Source organism: Diceros bicornis, chromosome 19 (genome assembly GCF_020826845.1).
Source record: "Diceros bicornis minor isolate mBicDic1 chromosome 19, mDicBic1.mat.cur, whole genome shotgun sequence".
NCBI lineage: Eukaryota > Metazoa > Chordata > Mammalia > Perissodactyla > Rhinocerotidae > Diceros > Diceros bicornis.
Window position 1 is genome coordinate 915750 of NC_080758.1, and position 22871 is coordinate 938620.

The following is a 22871-nucleotide window of genomic DNA, read 5'->3' on the forward strand; positions in this document are numbered from 1 at the left end:
GCCACGTCATCGCCCCTTTAAGAAGGGGTCCCACGCTCCCACCCCAGCTGGCGCGAAGCCCCCAGAGGCCTCGAGCTGGGGGTGGTGGGGAGTGGCGGGGGGGGGGGGGGGGAGCGCGGGAAGAGAGACGCGGCGCAGCTGTTATTCGGAGGGGCGGAGCTGGGCCGGGGGACCAGCCGGGGCTGCCGGGCGGAGCGGGGCGGCGGAGCCGGGGCTGCAGGGCGGGGCGGGGCGGCGGGCCCAGGCGCTGGGCGCCTCGCGTGCGGGCGGCTGTGGGTCCAGACTGGCAGAGGCGGCGCCAGCGGGCCGGGCCGACAGCATGGGCTGCTGCTCCGGCCGCTGCACGCTCATCTTCCTCTGCACTTTCCAGCTGGTGAGTGGCGACCCCTCCTCGGGTCCCGCAGTCCCCGCGCACTGGGGGATCCGGGCGACGTCCCCTGCCCCCAGCCCTGCCCGCTGGGTCCGCTCCAGGGGACTCCCGGCAGGAGAAGCCTGAGGACCCACCCACTCGCCAAACCTTTCCTATTTGCTGGGGTCTCCTGGCAAGGGAACGGCTGGGACCCGCGAGCTTCTGCCGCTGAAGTTCGCCGCCGCCCCGGGGGGCGTGGGGAGCCAGCGCCCTGTGCGCGACCCCGACGGCCCCTCCGTGTGCGCGCGCTGGAGGCGGCCGCGGGGTCCCGAGCTGCGAGGACAGATGCCGGGGAGCGGCTGCAAGGGGCCCGCGCGAAACAAAAGCCTTCGTGGGGGGCAGGGCGCGTGGACCCTGCTCTCGCCGCGCCTCAGGCTGGGGGCGTCCCTGGGCGCGGGGGGAGCCTGGCCTGCGCTCAACAAGTCCGGTGGGCGGCGCTGTCGGGAAGGGGCACTGCTGCGCGCAGTGTCCACGCGTGTTGGAAAGCCTGTGTGGCCCCAAGTATGCGCGCACGGAGCGTGTGCGAGTGTGCTTCCTTTCCGAAGCCAGCACCGGGCGCCGAATGAGCGGCGGAGTTCCGTTTCTGAGACCTGACAGCCCCTTGGGGCTGTGAGTTTGGGAATGATTGTGTGTGTTGGGGTGTGTGAGCCCGGCCCTGCCCGTGCCTGTTGCCTCCCAACAGGCTGGAGGAGGTGGTCCCTCCCCCTTCACCCGGGCCTGGAAAGATGGGGAGCCAGAGGGGGTTGGAGAAGGGGATGGGGGCCAGCCCAGGGCTGCACTTATCTCTTTTGTGGGGGCATTACCTGGGCCTCCTGGATGCAGAGCTTTGTAAGAGAAGTTGGGCATCCACCTCCCCCCCACTCCCCCGCAAGTTTCCATTCTGCCCTTGGATGGAGCTCCAGGGGAGGCCAGGTCGTTCCGGTTCCCAGGACCCTCTGGGGGAGAGGGGTACAAATGTCTCCGCTGGGCTGGAGAGAGATGATGATGGCTCCTGGTCTCTGGTCTTAAAAAGGAAATGCTGCTTTGTTGATGCCACACCAGGCGTTCTTCTGGGCTCAGCTGGACAGGGTGCCTCCTCCTCCTGAAGCTAGAGGGCCCAGAGAGGAGGAGGAAGGGCTGCCTCAAAGAAATCTGAGGTAGAACGTCCTCCTGCACCCGTGGCTGTGCAGGCTGGTGTCCTGTCCTCTGCCTGGGGCAGGGCTTGCTGGCCAAGCTGGCAGGAGGCCAGGATACACAGGCCAGCTTGTCCTGCCTGGAGGGAGGAAGGACCTGCCCAAGCTTCCCCGTGGGGTGCTCAGTGCTGCTGAAGCGTGAGGGGCAGGGGTGTTGGGGAGCTTGGAGGGAGGTGGGTGGTCTGCAGGGCTTGTGCTGGACAGATGAGGCTGGGAGATAGCCCAGGCCCGGCACAAGGCTATGAGGCCCAAGGACTGTTACACCGGCAGTAGGGAGCTATTGCAAACTCTGGAGCAGTGGTGTCACTTTTTGGTGGGAGGCTCTCTCCGTGGCGGGAATCCCTTAGGAGGCTCCTGGGAGTGGAGTGGGGAAGCTGAAAGGGGTGGAAGGGATGATGGGGTGACGGACAGCGAGGATCCCAGGCTGGCCGGGTGGTTTGCAGCATGGTGACGGGCAGCTGGCAGCAGTCTGGACGTCAGGAGGCAGAGCTGCTCTTGGGGTGCCGTGACTTTGGTTTCGATGAGTTGAGTTTGGTGTGTGGGATGCACTCGGGGTGACACGTGGGCTGGAATTCTGAGCAGGGGAAATAGATGTATTGGGTTAGGGGTGTGGTCTCAGGGCTCAGAAGGGTCAGATCGGGTCCTGTTGCCTGTTTAGCCTCTGCAGTGGGCAGTGCACAGATGGGCGCCCCTGCAAGCCCCTGGAATTTGGCTGCAAGAGCAAGTGTTAGCTCGGCTTGAGGGCAGCAGGGTTTCCCTGGACCAAGGGCTCCTCGAAGTCTCTCCGTCTCAGCCAGGCAAGCCAGAGGGCTGGGACTGTGTCCCCAGGCAGCTGGCCAGGCCTTGGCTGACGTGCAGCAGGGAACTTCGAAAAGCCCTTTGTTCTGGCTGTCCACCCGTCCCTCCTCTGCCGGGTGGGGGGGTGGCAGAGCAGGAAGAGGCCTGACACCCCCACCGCTCTGTCACTGAGTGGGGGTGGGGGGGAGCTGAGGACGATGCCGTGTGCGGGAGCCCTGTGTCTTTTCTTTTCTCTTTTTGACGAGCCTGAGAGCTTTCTGTTATCAAGCTACAGGACAAAGGCCGGAGCATCTCTCCTCGGAGCCTTCTCCCTGAGGAGCAGCGTGAACTTTGCCCGCTGGGAGCCAGTGGGAGCCAGCCGGAGTGCCCTGCGGTGGTTTCCCAGGCTGTGCCCCAGCGCGGTGACGAGAGAGGAGGGAGAGCTCAGCAAGGGGCATGGGGCGGCTCATCTCCTCCTGGCCTCCTGACTGTGGCCGCAGGGCCAGAGCACTGAGCCTTGCGGTGCTGTGGCTTATAAACGAAAAAGACGCCCCACAGGGCCTCCACGTGCTGGCCACCCTGCCCCGGCTGCAGGTCTGTCTCCTGGGAGTGGATCCTGGGAGCCGCCCTCAGACTAGAGAGCCCTCAGCGAGGGCACGCGTCCAGGCCATGAGCCTCGGCCCCACAAGACAGAGCCTGGTGGCAGCTGACATGAGGCAGGGGGTGAAGAGGGGTCTTGGGGGCCATCTTCACTCTGCCACCACCTCCGTGCGTGGTGCTCAGGGCTTCGATAGGGCAGGCGTCCGTGCCCATTGGTTAGGGTCTTCTGGGCACCACGGGGAGGCCTGGGGCTCAGAGTATAATTTTATTCTGTGTCTAGAACAGATACTGTTGACTAGCTCTGCCCACGAGGGCTGTGCGTGTGCACGTGGATGTGTGTGTCTCTTCTTCCCTGCCCTACGGGCCGCCCACCACAGCGCAGGCCCTTCAGACTGGGGCCCCACCCCTCCCCCTCCCCTACTCCTCTCCCAGCCACCCCCAGAGCATTGCCCCCATCTGGTGGGATGGCAGTGGGTGGTCTGAGAGGTCAGATGGCAGGGCCTGATGACCCCTGGCCCACGTGAGGGGCTCAGCCTTCGTCTCAAGGGCACACACTGAGAGAACCATGTCCCCAAAGGCTAGCGCCCCACCCTGTGCGGGACCAGGCTTCTTGGCAACAGCCAAGGGCAGACTGGGGAGGGGGCTTCATTTCTGCTTGTCCTTGTCCCCTGGAACTGACCCCAGCTGCAGCGAGGTCCATGTTCTGGGCTGTGATCTGCGCGTGCATCCTGCCTCCGGGGAGTCCTGGTGCTGCTTCCTGCGGGGTCCCTGCCCACGGTAGATCTCTAATTCCTATTCGGCTTCTGTGAGCTGTGATTCTTCTGCAGAAGCGTCTCCTCATGATTCCGATGGCGGAAGGAGAAAGACTCCTGGGCCTGATGCTTCCTTGTATTCCCCGAGTTCGAGGTGATGGCAAGGCAGGTCCCAGGACCCTTCAGGGTGAAGTGTCGCTAGGAGTTCCTGTCAGAGGTGTCACTGGCATGTTCTCTCTGCTCTGTGTGTGGGCTTCGGTGATGTTAGCGGTTCTGTGCTGAGGTCCATCCTTTTCAAGCTGTGACAGTCCAGAGTGCTGACCCACCCCAGCCCTCCCTTGCCATGGGGTTGATCTGACTCTCATCAAGGCAGAGGTGGCCCTCTGGGCGGTGCCCCTGTCCTGGCCTGTGAGGGGGTCCTGGGCTGGCCTCTCTGTCCCTCTGACCCAGCCTTGAACTGAAGACCAGGTGCTGAGGACTCGGATTGGGACCTGGAGACACGGGTCCAGACTTCAGCACTGAGGGGTCTCTGACAGAGAAAGAGGAGTGAGGGAGGGTCTTTCCAAGTGGTCGTGGGGTCAGACCTTCTAGGGGGAGATGTTGGGTTTTCTCTCCAAATAGGGCTGTTGCTTCCCGAAGAGCGGATGGCAAGGGGACTGTCCACCAAGCCACTGACTACCCCTTCCTGGTGTCACAGAGACTCTGTGGTCACCCTTGTGGCACAGGCAGTGTGGGAGCTGGACAGCGTGTGGGGAGAGGGGCGTGTGGAGGCCTCATCGGAGGAAGCTGTCCTGGGGCTTCATCATTCCAAAAGCCCACTGCAGCCCGTGTGCTGTGCTTGGCCCCTCTTCCACATCAGGAGACCCGGGTGAGACCCCCAGGCCCCCGACCCCTTGATTTCAGTCTGGTGGCAGGTGACATGCCTGCACCAGAGGAGCCAGCTAAGCAGTGCCTGGACCCCTGGCCTGCAGAAATTGCAAGACAAACATGGATGTTGTTTAAAGGCCCAAGTTGGTGGCAGCTCGTTACACAGCCATAGCTCACTGACACACCCTCCATCGCCCCCATGGCTCAGACCCATCTTGGTCCGTCCATCACTGTGGCCGGAACCTTCACTTCGGCCGGAGCATATCTGCTCACCCAGAGGGTTGCCCACGGTCCCTCCCTTTCTCTGTGTAAACGGCTGGCCAAGGGCGCCGGGCAGCTCTCTGTCCACCGCACCCGCTGGCCGGCGGAGAGCTGTGAGAATAGACGCGAAGGGCCTCCTGCTGGGAGCCGCTCCAGCTTCCCCGGCGCGTAATGGAAGGGCTCTCCTTGCACGTGAGAGGCCTTTGCCAAATGCAGGTAGGGGTTACCTTTGGTGGTGGGACCTCGGGTGAGCAGCTGGTAACCCCAGTTATGCCCCTGAGCACCATCTCAGGCTCGACCTGACGTGGCCGCTGCTTGCCGGAGGCTCCAGGCAATCCTCGAGGGGGCCCTGGCGCCCTGTGCTCCAGCTTCAGGAGCGGTTTCTGTTTGTTGCACTTGTGTTTATGGAGCACCTAGTGTGTGCCAGGCGCTGGGCCCTGGGAGTAAAGGTTGGGCAGAGGTCAAACAGCCAGGAGTGTCGGGGTTCCCCACAGCCGGTGGAGGGTAGTGCTGTGCAGCTGGCCTCCAAGGACGAGACTGGCTGCCCCAAGGTGACCTCGAGGTCCTGGGGGGGACCCTATAAGAGCAGAGGCAGCAAGCCCAGGACTAGTGGGGTCTGCAGACCTGGGAAAGCTGGGCAGAGGCGGACCGCCAGCCTCTCCTGGGTGGGCTCTGGGGGCAGGGCGGGGGGCTGGAGTGCTCCCCGAGGCAGGGGCTTGTGGTCTGTGAGCCACACACACGGGGAACAGTCCACATACGTGTGTGTGCGTGTCGGGGAGGCGGGGCTGAGATTGGGGTGCAGGCAGTGGGGGAAGGGCTGTAAATTTGGGACCCAGTGAAGTGTCTTCTTTTTTCTAAGTTGAAAGGACAGATGGGGGGGAGGTGGGAGGCCTGCCGCAGCTTGGAGATAGTGGACCTGGCCGGGGGGTGAGCCGACTGCGCCTCCTGGGACCACTTTCTGTCTATGGGGAGGGAGAGAGGGCTCGGAGGCCTCAGTGACCGTGAGGGAGGCCCCTGTGAATGGGCTACGCTCTGCCCATGGAAGGTGTCTCCCTGCCTCCTCTGCTGGCTCTGTGCTGGGGATGGACACCCCGCGGGAGGGACAGACAGACAGACAAACTGCAGTGATCACACGGCCACGGTGGCAGCACCGTGACAGCAAAGTCCGGCTGGTGAGGGCATAGCTGTCTCATGGGCAGCTGGGTCTCTGTGTGTCCCACTGGCATGTCCACAGCACTTGACTGGCCCCCTGTACCCATCCTTGGCCTGTTAGTGCCCTCCAACCCCTGCCTCCTTCCTGAAAAGCCACCAAGCAGGAACTCCCCCACCCCTAGGGATACTCCCTGCTGTTCACGACCTTGGGGATGAAGGACACAGGGCCTGCGGTCAGGGAGGCCGCAGCCCGACGGTGTCCACCTCAGCCTGGAGGGGCTAGGGGAGGTGGTCTTGCCCGAGGCTGCCCAGCCACCTCCCCTCAGCTCCAAGGGGGTTCTGGTAATGGACGGACCAGGCCCAGGGGTCCCAGCTGCCCGCTGGGGGCTCAGACAACTGACCGAGGCCTTCCCAATAGCAATGACGGTGTGCCAGTTGTTCTAGAACTTTCCCTTTTCTCTACTGAGCGTTCCAGACGGCTGCTGGTAACAGACAGCAGAGCAAACAGCTGGTGCTCGCGCTGGGTGTGGAGGCCACGGTAGGAAGCAGGGAGGGGGCTCGCTGGCCCTGGTTCCCCTTGGAGATGGGAGAGGACAAGCCCATCACCTCCTGGCCGAAGTCACCGGCCTCAGGGGGAGTCGCCTGGAGCAGCCCATGGCAGGCCTGGGGGTAGAATGTGCTGTCACAAGAGGGAAAGGGGCTCAGAGTGCCACACTTGTGGGCCAGCCCTGCTCCCCACTCTCTGTTCCCAGCTGTCTCCCAGGGCAGACCCCAGACCCCTGCAGGACATGCTTGGAATGTGCCCCTGCCCCGACCCCTGGAAATAGCTTCCCCACCTCTGGGCCGTGCAGTGGCTGGGCAGTGCCCAGGACGCACCCACAGCAAGTGAATCTAGGGGCTTGTCAGTCCCTTGAGGCTCCAGGCCACTGGGGAGAGAAGCCTGGGTGGGCTAAGGGCTGAATGCTCTGGGCGAGGTTGGGGCATCTGTGGCCAGCAGGCCTGGTGACCATGGGTAAATCCACAGAGGCCCACCCTGCCAGGCTCCATTCCCAATCACGGTGCTGGGGGCGTGTGGGAGACGGCAGCTGCTCCTGGTCACCTGATCCCACCCTCCCTGCCCTGCCCCACTCTTGGTTTCAGCCCGTCCAGTTGTCCAGTCGCAGGGAGGGGTGTGCGTCGACCTCGCCGCCCAGCTGTGAGAAGACTGTCGTCTCTCCCTCTAGTGCCCGGGCTCCATGCCCTCCTTGCCTTCCGGAGCCCTCCCCCGCCCAGGGCTCAGTGGACACCCCCCAGCCCACACACCAGCGGCCCCTGGGTCAGGGAGGCTCTTCCGCCTCCGCAGCTCCCCCAGTGCCGGGGAGCTCGGGGTGCACAGTGGGCCCGCAGGGAAATCGTGGGATGCAGCCAGCCCCTTCCAGCCCCTGCTGGACGCGCCTTCCTTGTCCTGAACCCAGATGGGAAGGTGTCTGGATGCGGTGGATGCGGCCATGTCTTCTCCTGGTGTATTGTCAACACCAGCATACTTGACGGGCCAGCCCACGGACGGGATGAACGAATGAATGAACGAATGAGTGCTCTCTGCGGCCAGGACTGCGTCCAAGGCCAGTCGGTCTCCCCTGCATAGGAAGCATCAAGTTCCCAGACATCTGATCCCCTCCCGTCGGTCCTGTTGGCCGCGCCTGCAGGGCTGGTGTCTGCAGAGCCGGAGGGGCGAGAATGCCCTGGAAGTGGGGGAGCAGCCTCGCCACCGCCACCCCCAGAGCTGCGTGTCTCAGCTCTCGCTTCCTGCCGTGTGTTTGTTTGGCCCTACGACCCCAAGAGTCAGAGCAGCCCCGTGTTCCCGTTCTCCAGATGGGGAAACTGAGGACTGGGGGGGAGGTGCTTACTCAAAGAGGGCCTTCAGCACAGAAGGAACTCCCTGTGGGGAGGATTCGGGGCCCGTTGGACTGATTGGAGATTTTTGTTGGAAGAGCCAAGACTGTAGCAGGCGCTCAGTGGGGTGACGAGGCAGGAGGGGCAGGTCTGGGCCTCCCTCCCGGGGTCCGCCGCCCCTCACACAGCCCCTGCTCCTAGGTCACCGCCCTGGAGCGGCAGGTGTTCGACTTCCTGGGCTACCAGTGGGCGCCCATTCTGGCCACCTTCGTCCACATTGTCATGGTCATCCTGGGGCTCTTCGGCACCATCCAGTACCGGCCTCGCTACATCGTGGTGGTGAGTCCGCTGTACTCTGGCCCCCCTCCTGCAGGCGTGCTGGCCAGGATGACTGACAAGTAGGTCTCCAGCAGCATGTTGTCCTAGAAACCACCAGAACACCCCAGAAAGGCCAGAGTTTCAGCAATACACTATCTACCTAGACTCCCAGGCTCAAACCTTTCCGCAGTCCGGGCGTCTAGAATTCTGACCTGGAAATCGCGGCTTCAGGGATGCTTTGGGAAACTGAGGCACAGAGCCCGTGCCCAGGAGCCCGGGGCAGGATTGGACCCCAGCGTGCCCCGGCCGGTGCCCCTGCGCATGGCTGTCCTGCCTCTGGAGACGCTCGAATGAGGTGCAGAAAATTCTGCTCTGATCAGCACAGCATTTTCATTTGGTGCTGATCAGAGCAGCTGGTCTAGACCGGGGTTTGCGGTAGACTGTTTCTGCAAAGGGCCAGGTGGCAGGCATTTTAGGCCTTGTGGGCCAGTCTCTGTGGGAGGGGCTCAGCCCTGCCGTGGCCCAGACGTGGCCCAGCACTAGTGGACACCAAGTGTGGCTGCATCCCACTGGGACTTTGCAGAGGAGGCGCCACTGCAGGCCTCTGCTCCCGGCAAGCAGCTCAGGGGGCGTTCTTCTGGGTGGTTTTGGGGAGCTCTTTTGGGATGGTTTGGGGGTTCTTCTGGGGTGGTTTTCGGGGGCTCTTTTGGGGTGGTTTGGGGGTTCTCTTGGGGTGGTTTTCGGGGGCACTCGGGAGTTCAGGCCACTTATGCTCTTGCTTGTCATTCGTCCACCTCGGATGGGCCACGGGCGTCTCCGGGCCAGGACACTGAGTCCCTCTCAGGTAGCCTCCCCTGGGCTGGTGGTTCTGGCGGCCCCATCTCCTGGGTGCCCCCTCCTTGGGAGCAGGAGCTCTCTCACCCTCTTTGCGCAGCACGGGAAGGCTCCACAGCTGGGACCTGTCCCAGGGTGGGCTCAGGGAAGTCATCCTCCAAACGGAGCATCCTGGGCGCCAGACTTGGGGAGTAGCGCCCCCTGCAGTGGCCTCGTTCAAGCTCCTCCAAGAGCGCCATCCAGAAGCAGGGTGAGCCCCTTGCCCCAAAGAGCTGGGCTCACTTCCCCACCCCCACCCTCTCTCCTCTCCCTAGTACGCTGTGTGGGCGGCCGTCTGGGTCACCTGGAATGTCTTCATTATCTGCTTCTATCTGGAAGTGGGGGGCCTCTTGAAGGTGAGTAAAGTCGAGGGAAACTTATGCAAACAGAGGGGTTGTAGCCAGGCCACTGTGGGCACTGGATGCTTTTGCTTGTTCATTGCCTGTCTCCCTCCACGGAGGCAGGGGCTGGGTCTGTTCACGCCTCTGTCCCCAACACCCAGAACAGTCTTGGCTCACAACAGTGACTCTGTAAATGTTTGAGGAAAGCCCAGCTATTTGATGGATGGATGAGGGGCTGTGGGCATTGGCGGACAGATGGCCTTTAGCTGGGTGGGGGACACACAAGGGAAGGCTTCCTGGAGGAGGGGGCTTCGGAGCCTGGGCAGCACCTGAAAGGAGAGTTGGGGCTGGGGGCCAGGGAGCAGAGAGACCAGTCCTGGCAGAGGTGTGCAGGTGGGAACACCAGCGAGGGGGCCGGGCACCAGCCAGGCAGAGCAGACACTGCCCTCCTGCCCTGTCCTCCGGGCTGCTCTGCTCTTCCAAACACTGATGAAGTCCGCTGGTGCCTCCTTCGGGGAGGGGTTGGGACCACGTCCGGGATGGGTTTCTCTGGGAGTGTCCTTGGTGAACACATCCTGCCTGAGCGGCAGTTTGGGGCACTTAGGGCGCAGCGTTTTATTTTCTCCTTGCATGAGGCTCAGAGGTCGGTCTTAAGAGCCAGGAGTGGCGGTAGGGTTTGGCTCCAGGTGCCTGGCCCCTGTGGGCAGCCAGGCAGACTGGACCCTGCTCCTGGGCCACACCTGGGGCAGCAGCAGGGAGACAGACATTAGTTCAAACACAACTAAAATGGCAGCATTGGCGAGACGTGAAAGAGGGGCCCAGGGGATGTGAGAGCGCGTCTTAAGGGTCTGACCTGGGCAGGGAGGCCATCCCGGAGGTGGGGGTGTGAGCTGAGGGCCCAGGACAAGCAGAGCGAGGCCTTCCTGGCAGGGGAGCAGCAGGGAGGGCCTTGGTGCCCCTGCCCCCCACGACTGGAGCCCAGGAGGCTGGGGGCAGGGGAGGTGGGAGAGCAGGGCATCCCTTGCCCTTCTCAGGGAGCCCATGCTGGGCTACGGTGGGTGGGGGCTAACCTGGTCCCACCCCTCGCCCCCAGGACAGCGAGCTCCTGACCTTCAACCTTTCCCGCCACCGCTCCTGGTGGCGTGAACACGGCCCAGGCTGTCTGCGTGAGGAGCCGGCCGCCAGCCTGGGGCCCCCAGATGGCCGGGCCCTGGTGCCGGGTGATGGCTGCGCCCTGGAGCACAGCTATGTGGAGGCCCTGCACAGCGCCCTGCAGATCTTGGTGGCGGTGAGTGCTGGGGAGGGGAGATGGGGAGTGTGGGGGGTGGGGTCATTCTGCTAGGGGACCAGGTCTCAGGCCTTTCCTGCACATGGCGGGACCTGCTGTCCTCTGTCAGGGCAGCATGCCCTTCCTCACCCCCATCCCTGCCCGAGAGGTTAAGGAGTCACACTGCCACCTCCACCTACGTGGCCTGGGCCACCTGAGCCTCGGTGTCCCACTCGGTAAAACGGGCTGAGGACCGACTCCAACCCCAGGGTCCCCGTGAGGATGAAACGTGGGGACAGAGCTGGAAGGCTCTCACGATGCTGCGGGGCCCAGAGGGGACAGTGGGGCCCTCCGTGAGGGGGATCTAGATGAAGGCTCCTGCCATCCCCTCCCAGCCCTGGAGGCAGCGTGGCTGGGGGAGGAACCTCGAGAGCTTCACCCTGGCCTCCAGGAGGCAGAGAGGACTGTTTCCACGCCCGACAGTGGGGCCCAGAGAGGGAGGCGGAGTTGAGCTTGGTCTGCACGCTGCCTTTCTGCTCCTGCCATGTTGAGAGTAGGGGTGCAGATGCCCAGTCAAATTTGAGTTTCAGACACACACAAGTAAGCTTTAGTGTAAGTGTGTCCCATGCCACATTTGGGACATGCTTATACTAAAAAAATGATTTGCTGGGTATCTGAAATTCAAATTTAACTGGGTGTTCTGTATTTTATCTGCATCCTCAGAGAAGAGAAGCGATTTAATGTAAGGGGCTGGGAGTGCGCAAGGGTCTGCAGGGCTCAGGGGATTGAGTGAGCGCCCGACACCCTCACCCCTGCTGGGCCGTGGAGACCAACTTTCCTGGGGACTGGGGCGGCAGCCTGGGCAACTCTCGCAATAAACCAGTCACTTTTCCCAGCCTCAGTTTCCCTTCTGCAGCCTAGACAGAGTTAGCCTCAGACGCCGGCCCCCGTGTGGGGGACGCTGTGTCGATACATGGCGTGGTCGATCTCACTCATCCTCTCGTTACCTGCCTCGTGTCCCCGGCGTGTGGATGAGGAAAGCAGAGCACAGTGAGGAGACACACTCGAGGACAGGACACTAGCTGGTAGCCGTGGCAGCTATCTATTGCTGTGCAACAAAGTATCCCAAAACATCCTGGCTTGAAACAAGACAGCTTTATCTCACAGTTTCTGAGGCTCGGGAATGTGGGGGCAACTTAAATGGCTAGTTCAGGTTCAAGATCATTGATGAGGCTGCAGTGGGGACGTTGGCCGGGGCTCCAGTCATCTGAAGGCTGGACTGGGGCTGGAGGGCCTGCTTCCATGGAGACTCCCTCATGTGGCCATTGGCAGGAGGCCTCAGTTCCTCCCCACGTGGACCCTCCTTGGGGCTGCTTGGGCATCTCTCCCCAGGGTGACTGTCCGAGGGAGAGCCAGAGGCCAGCTGCAGTGCCTTTTGACCTGGCCTTGGACATCACACTCCGTCCTTTCTGCAGAGTCTTGGTGTTCACGCAGGCCAGCCCTGTTCAGTGTGGAAGACGACTGCACAGGGCGTGAACGTGGGGGAGGCTCACTGGTGGCTTGAGGGACTTCTGCAGGAGCAGAGGCTCCTCATCGCTGTTCTGTCAACACAGATGGGCCCCAGATCCCCATCTTCTGCCAGGGCCCAGGGTCTCTGGATTTGAGCCCTAGGGAGACCCAGAGCTCTCGGCTGCTGCTCTTTTTCTCCATCATCTCCCCCAGGGAGGGGAGGAGTTGTGGACCCATTTGAAGAAGAGGAAGATGGAGGCCCACAGGTTTGACCTAAGACCACACAGTTGGCTGCAAGGAGCTAGAATCTGGATGAGGCCATGTGGGGGAGTGTTGGCACAAGTCCTTGTTCAGAGACAGGAGGTGGGAAGTGACTGTAACACGCCTTTGTTTGGGGCTTGGGTGGCCTTGGACTCACCACTGCCTGGTCAGCAGAGCCCAGGCTGGCCTTGACTATGAGTCTGTGGCCTCCTCATTCCAGAAAGAGACCCAGGCCCCCTCGTGATGGGGTGTGTTTGAAGCACCGCCCCGTCCCCAGACCCCCTCAAAGCTGGTACCAGGGGAAACCTTCACCTCGCAAGTCCCCAGACCCCTCCTTGCTCTCAAAGCCTCCAGCAGCATCCCTCAGAGCCTGCTCCAGGGCCCAGACTGAGCGTGTGTCCATTCCCCAGGCGCCCACCTCAGCAGGGCACCCCAGGTCCAGCATCAGGGCTGCATTCTGTCACCAGACTTTCTCGTGGTCCGTGGCGGTCTAGAGCGTGTCCGGAGCTCACTCACCAGGAGTGGAGCCTGTTATAGGGATGATGTCCTGTCCTGAGGTGCCTTTCAGTTGGGGGTCTCGCAGGGAGCCCGTCCTTTCCAGGGGGTGTGCCTTATCCGTGGAGCCACGTGTCAGGAGACATGTCTGGATTTGAGTAGGGGGGCCAGGGGTCGGGGATTGTGGAGGGACCATGAAGAAACTATGTGAACTCACAGACAGTCCTGGCTGCCCAGAGGTCCATGAGGAAAGATGGAGTCATCAAGCGTTTCCAAAGGCCAGCCACGGGGCCTCACCCTGGCCACACTGAGGGCTTTGTCCTGTGCGGGGAGAGGTGCCTGGAGAAGCTGGCCTGGTGCCTGTGGTGCCCTCGGGCCAGAGGTCCCCACGCCGGACTCCTCTCTGAGCAGGATGACCGCTGCCCCACACGCAGCAGGTCTGCGTGAGCCGGGGGAGCCTCCAGGTGTGGCCTTGAGCCAGCCCAGACAGAATTCGGCCTTACAACTGAATAAGTCTCCCAGGGCCGCGGTGACAAAAGACCGCAGACGGGCAGCTTGAAACAACAGAAAGTTATTCTCTCGGTTCTGGAAGCCAGAAGTCCAAAGTCAAGGTGTTGCAGGGCTGGTTCCTTCTGGGATCTGAGGAGGATCTGCCCCAGCCTCCCCCAGCTCCTGGTGCTGCCGACAGCCCTCGGTGTCCTTGGCTTGTGGATGCCTCACCCCGATCTCTGCCTCCGTCTTCACACGGCCATCTCCCTGTGTATATTTCTGTGTCAAATCTCTTTCTCCTTTTTCTTAAATCGCACCAGTCATTGGCCTTAGGGTCCACCCCAGTCCAGTATGGCATTGTTGTAAATCCATCACATCTACAAAGACCTTGTTTCCAAATGAGGTCACGTTCACTGGTCCTGGGGGTCAGGACGTGGATGCATATCTGGGGACACAGTTCAACTCACAATAGCAGTTGAACAACCTTGGAGATTCTATGTGTGGGTTACGGCCCCCAGAGGACTGAAGTGGCAAAGCGCTGTCCCCACGGGGCCAACCGAAGCCCTTTCTGAAGCTGCAGTCGGGCTTGTGTGGTGAGCGGCTGTGGGCCAAATCAGGCCTGCGGGGGGCCCCACCTTGGGCCTTGCCGGCCCCGGAGGAGGAGGGGCATATGTCTCTTGACACTTCTATCCAGTGGGGCCGTTTCCATGTGTCCTGACCACTCCCACTGCTCTCTCTGAGCCTGTGTGGTCACAGAAAGCCAAAGGAACCTAAGGCCTGGCAGCGAGGAGCAGCTTTCCCAGGGATTTTGGAGCCTGCGCCCAGGCGAGGCTGGCACCACACATCCAGGTCTGACCTGGCCACAGGTTCTCCAGCCCTGGATGGCGCTGAGGACGTGGGTTCCAGTGATGCCACTTTCCTGCTATGTTGCCTTGGTGAGCCACTCAACCTCTCTGTGCCTCAACTTCCTCTTCTGTAAAGAGTGGGAAGGTAACAGTGCCTTCCTCAAAGTGTGGGTGGGAGGACTCGACGGGAGAGTGGGTCAGGTGAGTCTGCAGTAGGTGCTCGGTTTGGCACTGGTTTCACGGGCACCCCGAGGATGTGTGCTGTGCTTGGGCTCGTCTGGTGTGGTCACTGGAGGGAACCAGTCAGGTCTGGAGGCTCCTGACTCTCCCTGGTGCACAGTGTGATGACACCAACATGTCTGGGTGGATGTTGGGCTTAGAGGACGGAAGTTCTGCAGCCAGCACTGACGGTGGAGACTGAATTCCAAATCTAGGGACATCTATGGTGAGAAAATGCAACAGTTCAGGTGGCCCGGCAGACTTCCTGGGTTCCTTCCTCCTGCTCTTGCTGATTTTCCTACAGAAAACCAGACTTCGGGGTGTTTGGGGTGCTGCCCTTCTCTCTGGTGCTGGGACCCTCATTGAGGCAAAACGAGGGCCCCAGTGACCTGAAAACTCATGAGAACCTGGGTGCGTTCTGTGAAAGGAGAAAGAACCCACTTGCCCAGGATACACGTCCAAGCTTCTGAAGTCACTTACGGAATTTGTGAAAAGGTGACAGAAAGGAAACTGGAGACGGACAAATGGAGATTCTGGGAGGCGTCTGCGATGCGCTGCTGGTGGGGCCACTGCTGGAGGGAGGAGAGTGCTGCACATCGATGGGAGGGGGAGGGACCCTTCCTTTGCTTTTCTCCTTCACCCCAGGGGTGGGGATTTCTTTAAGGAAATGCAAGTTTCTAAAGACCAGTCAGCCTTATGTCCTTTGCCTCCCCAGGAGCCAGGCCTCTGCTGTTTGCTCAGAGGGTCTAGGAGAAGCAGACCCTTGGCCCCCCTCTGCAGTCGGGTGGGGAGGAGAGAACCAGCCAGAGGAGGCAGAGCGGCCGGTGCTGGGGGAGCAGCGACTGCAGGTCCTGTGGGCGTCTGGAGAACTTCGTGGAGGAGCTGGGCAGGAGCTGGGAGAATGGACAGGAGGGGCGGTGGGAAGGCAGAGGTGTGGCGGGGGCGTCCTCCCGCAGGACCCCGCCCAAGGAAGAGCAGGGCTGCGGGAGGCATTTCAGCACCACGGCCAGCTCCCGAGCCGGCTCCTTGGGGGAGGGGCGGGAGGAGGCTTCTCCAGTTTGTGTTTGAACAACGAGGAGACAGGCCTGCCTGAGTGGGCACAGAGGAGGCCCTGCCCTGCTGCCCAGAAGGCCCGGGGCTTCCAGAGCAGGGGGCATGGAGCCTGAGCTTTCTTTTCTGGCTCCCCTCCGTGTCAGTGCCGTCCCGTGGGGTCTGTCTCCTCCTTTGATGCACATTGTGGTGTCAAAGGGGGCTGTTGGGCCTATTCGAGGGTGAAGAAACAAGGTCCAGATGTTAAATAAACCCCTGGGGTCTCGCTGCTGCTGACGGTGGCTGAATTGGGCCAGAAAGGATGCTGGAAGCCCTCTCCTTCCCTTGGCCCCTTGCTCCCAAAACCGTGCCGCTGGCCAACTTCCTGTCTCCTCCATGGCGTTTCTCGCCCCCTCCTGGGCTGTGGTTGCCCCACAGACAGACCTCCGCCCTCTCTCAGGCCTGTGGTTGCCCCACAGACAGACCTCTCCCAGAAGACCCCCTGTAGCTCCTCCATAGCAGGTGCCCTTGTGAAACATCTGTTTATCCCCTGACCAGTCAGGGTCCCAGCAAGACAGAGATGGTGCACTCAGATTAGGCTAATTCCCGGGGGCTGGTGAAGGGGATGTTCTAAGTCGGGGTGCCCTGTCAGGACCACATGGGATACCCCATTCCCCCCAGGGCGCGTAGCCACAGAGCTGTCGTCACCCTGGCCTGAAGGGAGGAGTTATGATACACGGGCAGAGTCCTGCGGAGCTGTGGCCCCCGCCCCGTGCTGGGAGGGAGCCCTGCAGAGAAGGGGCTGGGGGATGCATGCCCTGCTTTTCCCCCTCCCTCCCTCTCATCTGCTGGGCTCCCTGTTGGCTAACCCAAGCTGGAGGGCATGGGAACCTATGGATACCATCCACACTGTGCAAGGTGGAGAATGTGGAGGGAGGAGTCTGCAGGGGCAGGGGGGCACCTCCGACCCACCACCATCAGAACCTTGCTCTCTGTGCTGCATCCTCGGGGCAGAGACCACTGCGTGGTGTGGGAGGTGCTCAAAGAACAATTGGTGATGCCCCGGAGGGTGCAGGTCTGGGTTCAGAGGCCAGAGAGCGTGACATTGCTGTTCTGGGCTGCCTCTCAGGTTTCCAGCTTCTGTGGAAGAGGCTGAATTTGCTTCCTCTGCAGAGCTTCCCAGATGAGCTGGGGTGGAGTGGTCTCTCCAGGGGCCCTGTGAGCACACAGGGCTGTGGGCTTCCACAGAAATCTCAGTAGCTGCCCTTGTGGTGTCGAGATGCATTTTGCTGTCATGTTATAGACGAGCACCTCTGCTTGGGGGCCCCTCCGCGCATCGTCTGTCAGCCGGGTCTGTGAGTTAGGGCCAGTCCCTCTCGTTCTCGTTAAGGAGGATGCAGTACTGATGGCGGTAAACGCCATACTCAGGAGTAGCTCAGCCTTTGGTTAGCGTCGCCGGGGTCTCGTGAGTGTGGAGGGATGGGGCAGTGGGCAGCACCGGTCCCGCCCCCTCTCAGCTGGAGCCCTTTCTCTTGCAATGGCTTTGGTGCCCCAGCGTGCATGGGGCCGGCCCTCTTTCCCCTGAAGTCTTAGCATTCTTCAACGAGCCTGGCTGAAGAACCTCTACCCAGCCGAGCCCCCAGCTGCTGCAGGGCAGCAGCCAGGCCCATCCACTCTGCCCAGAATTACCTGCCGGGCTGAGTCCTTGGTGTGTCTTTCCTGCACTGTCCATCCGAACCACGCGGCTTGGCTAGCTCAAAACGTCTCCAACTGTGGCTGCATGTAGATGGCCCCCTCCCCAAGGAGGAGAAACCTGGTGGTTGGCTGCTTAAGGCCCAAGGCCTCAGGCCCCAGGGAGGATAGCCTGGCTGTAACGGAAGGGGGTCAGCCTGGAGGTCCACCCGGGCTGTGGTCACATGTCTCTGCATTCCATTCCCCCGTTAAAGCAGGGCCTTGGTCATCTTCCTGACTCACTTGTCCACTGGCCAGCCCTCACTGCCTCGAGGCCTTCACTCACGTGTCGCCCCCTCACCCACAGGGGCCAGGCCAGCTCCGCTGGGGAAGTGGACACCATCTGGAACTTGAGAGCCAAAGAGGCCCCGCAGATCAGCTCTCCTTGTTCCATTTTACAGACGAGAAAACTGAGGCCCAGGAGGCGCTATGGCCTCGTGGTTGGGGGCCTCTGTCCCACATCTTGCAAAGCGACGATGCCCCTCAAGCTCGCCTGGAGTCCTCACCCTGGCCTCTTGATGTCTTTCAGCTCGTGGGCTTCGTCTGTGCCTGCTACGTGGTCAGCATTTTCACTGAGGAGGAAGACAGCTGTAAGTGTGTGGCCGCCAGGCTCCCAAAAAGCCTGTTAGTGACCCGGCCAGGCCCCGCCGGGCAGTGGGGGTGGGGGAGGGAAGCAGAGGGCTGGCCATGGAGGGGGAGGCTTCGATTTCTCCTGCCTGTTGTGGCTGCAGCCTGAGACCTCGCCTCTTAGATGGGCCCCCACGCCCATGGGGGTCCAGCCACCTGAGAAGACATGAGGAAGGGTCCTGGGCTGTGGGCTCCAAGGGTCAGCTCACCCCTAGCCCCCCAGGTCCGTGGGCTCTTGTGCTGGGGGGCAAGCTCCCCACAACCCCCACAGCTGCTGCAGGTGGAAGGCTGAGCCCTCAGACCTACGGAGGAACGGGCCGCTCCCCTCCCTGCGCTGAGAGCTGGGCCTGCGGGCTGGGCGGCCCATCGGCCCTCAGTATTGGCCCGGGCCCGTCTGGCAGCTTCTCGCTTTCCCTCCATTTGGGACCCCCTTTTGACTTTCCTCTGATCTGCAGCATCAACACTCAGGTGCCCTCGCTGGCCCCGATAGGCCCCGGCGCTGACGTAATCTCGTTGAGAAGACCCCGCAGAGAAGGGCAAAGCAGGGCTGGTGGTGCTGGGCACACCCAGCCACCCACGGCTGCTGTGAGCAGAACCTTCCTTGGGGTCGGAATCAGAATCCAGAGCCTCTGTTCCCGGCAGTCGGGAGGTCACGGGCTGGGCGGTCCACATGTCCTTCAGAGACCAGGCTCGCTTCTGGAAGAGCCCCCAGCCCCCTTCAGCCTTCGTGCTGCATGACCCCCAAATCATCACTCAGACCACAGCTGGCTGGGAGGAAACAAAACAGGCTTTGTGTGTTGGTTACATGGAAACGTTTTGGGATAAGAGACAGCCCTGAGATCAGAGATGCATTGGCTTTGCCCAGCAAACCCTTGCCTCTCACTGTCGGTGCAGACACAGTTTCAAGGGCAGGTGTGATGTTTATGAACGTCATGGGAGTGATGCCCGGGAGATCCTGGCAGAGCATGGCGCAGCCCCCTAACAGGCTCTGGGGGTCTGGCTGTCATGTCCCTGCTCAGTCCCCCCAGGCCACAACCCCGGCTGAGAGCCTCAGCATTTGCTGAAACCTTTCACTCAGAAGTCACTTGTACGATTTATCGTCCAAAGAGAGCTCTGTCTCCAGGTCTGAGCTGGGCCAGGGCCGGTGTCTGCCCTCCCCCGGAGACCCATCAGGCTTGCCCCTATCCCCCATCACTGCATCACCACGCCCTGGGTCTGTGCTCTCCCGGGCTCACCCCTGTCCCCCATCACTGCATCACTGCGCCCTGTGTCTGCCCTCCCCCGGGCTCGCCCCTGTCCCCCCGTCACCGCATCACCGCGCCCTGTGTCCGTCCTCCCCTGGACTCACCCTTGTCCATCACTGCATCACCACGCCCTGTGTCCCTCCTCCCCCGGGCTCACCCCTGTCCCCCATCACTGCATCACTGTGCCCTGTGTCCGTCCTCCCCCAGGCTCACCCCTGTCCCCCCATCACGGCATCACCGCGCCCTCTGTCCCTCCTCCCCCAGGCTCACCCCTGGCCCCATCACTGCATCACTGTGCCCTGTGTCCCTCCTCCCCCGGGCTCACCCCATCCCCCATCACTGCATCACTGTGCCCTGTGTCCGCCCTCCCCTGGGCTCACCCCTGTCCCCCGTCACTACATCACTGCGCCCTGTGTCCGCCCTCCCCTGGGCTCGCCCCTGTCCCCCATGACTGCATCACCGTGCCCTGTGTCCATCCTCCCCCGGGCTCACCCCTGTCCAACGTCACTGAGTCCCTGTGCCCTGTGTCCCTCCTCCCCTGGGCTCGCCCCTGTCCCCCATGACTGCATCACCGTGCCCTGTGTCCCTCCTCCCCTGGGCTCGCCCCTGTCCCCCATGACTGCATCACCGTGCCCTGTGTCCATCCTCCCCCGGGCTCACCCCTGTCCAACGTCACTGAGTCCCTGTGCCCTGTGTCCCTCCTCCCCTGGGCTCGCCCCTGTCCCCCATCACTGCATCACCGTGCCCTGTGTCCGCTTTCCCCCAGGCTCACCCCGTCCCACATCACTACATCACCACGCCCTCTGTCCGTCCTCCCCCAGGCTCGCCCCGTCCCCTTTCACTGCATCACTGTGCCCTCTGTCCATCCTCCCCTGGGCTCGCCCCTGTTCCCCATCACTGCATCACCATGCCCTGTGTCCCCCCTCCCCTGGGCTCACCCCTGTCTTCTTGTCACTACATGAGGGTCTCTGGTGGGCATGTTCTCCATTCCTCCATCTTTTCCATTGCCTGGGTTTTGTTTTATTTGGGTCTTGATTTCTTTCAGTTGATTTCATTGGTGGATTTGATCCATTTCCTCTCTACTGTGTCAGTGAAAATCCTCCCGGCCTCTTGTTCAAGCAGGCTTCTTTGTAAGTATGGCTGGCAGAGCCTGTCCCCGACAGACTGGGCCTGGCCAGTTGGGTTAGCACAGCCACAAAGCTCCTCTCCTTGGGGAGGCCTCACCAGGCATCCGTCTGTCTGTCTATCCGTCCATCATCCATCCATCCATCCACCCACCACTTTTCAGAGGTCTGCTCCATGCTGGCTCTGTGCTGGGTAGGGGGGTGCAGAGCCTCTGGAGCTTGGTCCCTACCCTAGGGGCTCCAAGCCACCAGGGTGTAGAAGTTGTGTCTAAGCAGGTTTTGTGCCAGAGGGCTGAGGGGGCACCAAGAGGCCACCCAGGCTGGCGATGTGAGACCTCTCCAGGGGTCTCACTATGGCAGGAAATTTGAGATGTCAGTTTCCTGTCTTTGGAGGATCAGACTTCTTCCCTCTTGAAGAACGGTGTCCACAGCTCTGCACACCTCTGGCCTGGGGAGGGGGGCCTGGGCTGTTCTGCAGCAGCTTTTGCCACCAGTCCTGCCCCACATGTAATCCTGAAATTTGGGGTCAGAAGAAGAGGCTGTAGTCCTTCTCTTGGTAGAGTTGTACTTCCTCCATCCTGCCCAGGCCCTCAGAGACCAGCCTGCCCTCCAGGGCTACACTTACAGCTATCCCCTGGGGACCCTGGCCCTCTTGGCTGTCCCCAGCCCTTCTACCGTATAAGTGAAGGCCTGTCACAGCCAAGGGCCATCAGAGGTAGAGGTGTCCAGCTCCTGTGACAGGGGAGAGGCCTCGCGCAGGCCCACGTGCTGGGGAGAGTATGTGAGGGTTGATCTCCAGGATGCATGTGGCTCTGACAGGGCCCTCCAGGCTCGGCAGGCATCTGGGGCTCTCCCTCCAGCTGTGGAGCCTGAGGGCCAGAAGGACCCAGGGGGAGCCCCTCGCTTCACTCCCAGCCCCCTAGCCACACCCCACTGAGATGTCTGCAGCCAGAGGCAGCTCTACAGGGACAAGGCCTGACCTACCCCGGGGAAGCCCGAGGCCTGGGCTGGGAACCTCACCCCCGACCCCTTTGCAAAAGGCCAGGAAGCTCTCCCCTTCTTGGGTTTTGTCCCCTTTTCATTTCAAGCTCCCCAGGGGAAGAGGGCACGGCAGCCCCTGCTGACCACTGACTGCCTGAGCCTTCCTTCCCTGGCCTGGAGCCGCTCCTCAGGGGTTCTCCAACCCCCGCCCACCCCCGCCTCGCCCCCATAGGCCTGCGTAAGTGAAGAAGCACGATCCCACTCCTGTGACCTCCAGCCTCAGTGACCCACGGAGGACGGCGAGGAGACTCACGGGCCTCCCTGCCCCCAGGGCCCTGCAGGTGGACGGAGCACCTGCCCCAGGGCCGACTGACTGGACACCAGCCAGGGTGGCAGGGCCAACGCCCGGCCAGGATGGCTGCAACTTGAGGAGAGTTTGCTGTTTCCTTTTTCTGAAAACAGAGAAGACACAAAAGAAAACCACATCCCCCGTCTCCAGCAGCACCGAGGGATCAGGCTCCACCGCAGCAGAGCTGGGACTGTTGTCCAGGAGTGCCTTCCCTGGGGCCGCTGGACCCCCGCAGGCTGCACCACTGCTGTGGGGAGGGGCTGGCCACGGGGACCGTGAGACAGAGAAAGTGTTACCCCACCACGAAGGTCAGCGTAAGCCCCCCAGAGAGCAGTGGGGTTCCCGATTAAACACTGTGCACACTGGCTGGCAGCAAGTTCTCTTCCAGGCAAAGCCCCCCACCCAGCGCCAGGTGCCATGGCTGATGGTGCCTGGGGTGGGGGGCTGGGCTCAACTGGGAGGTCATAGGCCGGTGACACGACCCCTGAAAAGGAATCTTAGGCAAAGGTCTATAGCATCCCCAAGGTACTCCCAAGTAGATGGTAAAAAGTACCACTTTCCCTAAGACGCAGGGGCTTGATGGATGATTACAAGTTCAGTCTCAGAAGGACTTGAAAAGTCCTTAAAATGCTGAGAAGATAAGAACAAGGTAAGGGAGTGCCCTCGAACTGAGGGAGCCCTTGGGGGAATGGCCTGGAATGGGCCTGGCGGGCAGGTGCTGCCCTGCTGGTGAGGAGGCGGTAGGGGCTGCTGGGACCGTTTGGGGCAGGGTAGTGGGAGGGGCCGGTGGTTCTGGAGCAGAGGCTGCTGAGTGCCATCCAGGGAAAACCTACCACTTTATTATGACTCTTCAAAAGCAACCAAAGTAGGTAAAAACCCCCCCTCCTCCCAGGCCAAGCCTCCCCAGCTCCCTCCTTCACCCTGGGCCATGGTCCAGAATCGGGGCTGGCCAGGGCTGGACGCCAGCTCAGCAGGCCCACCTCATGGTCAGAGAGACAGGCCTGGCCAGTCAGGGAGCTCGCAGTGCCTGGACAGGAGGAGGGATGAGTCAGCAGCTCCCTGTCGGCTTATCCTCCCAGGAGACTCTTAGCCCCCAGGGAGTTCCCTTCCCTGCCACTTCCACCCCCCAGGAGTCCTGGGAAGATCTTGGGGCACAGGCTTTGAGGATCCTGAGGAGGCCATGGTTCCCACCCCCTTCCATGACAATCAAATGTTCATGCACCCCTCCCCACCCATCACGCATTTCCTCCTGCCTCAGCTCCCAGGTTAAGATCCCCCTTGGTGGGCCCAGGCCCTTCCTCATGACA

General features: G+C 61.9%; 1 protein-coding gene across 1 annotated transcript; it reads left to right on the forward strand.

The window, feature by feature from the left end:
- The first annotated feature begins 319 nt into the window (after positions 1-319).
- NKAIN4 (sodium/potassium transporting ATPase interacting 4) lies at positions 320-20244 on the forward strand. Its single transcript, XM_058563402.1, has 6 exons — positions 320-373; positions 8064-8201; positions 9329-9409; positions 10488-10682; positions 17769-17829; positions 20156-20244. Exons 1-6 carry the CDS (start codon positions 320-322, stop codon positions 20242-20244), a joined length of 618 nt encoding a protein of 205 aa, XP_058419385.1.
- Positions 20245-22871: the final 2627 nt, after the last annotated feature.

Excerpts from the sequence above, each read along its gene's own strand:
- NKAIN4 (XM_058563402.1), top strand. The coding sequence starts at position 320 with ATGGGCTGCTGCTCCGGCCGCTGCACGCTCATCTTCCTCTGCACTTTC. Across the intron at positions 8,202-9,328 it reads GGCCTCGCTACATCGTGGTG|TACGCTGTGTGGGCGGCCGT; the intron begins GTGAGTCCGCTG and ends TCCTCTCCCTAG. Across the intron at positions 9,410-10,487 it reads AAGTGGGGGGCCTCTTGAAG|GACAGCGAGCTCCTGACCTT; the intron begins GTGAGTAAAGTC and ends CCTCGCCCCCAG.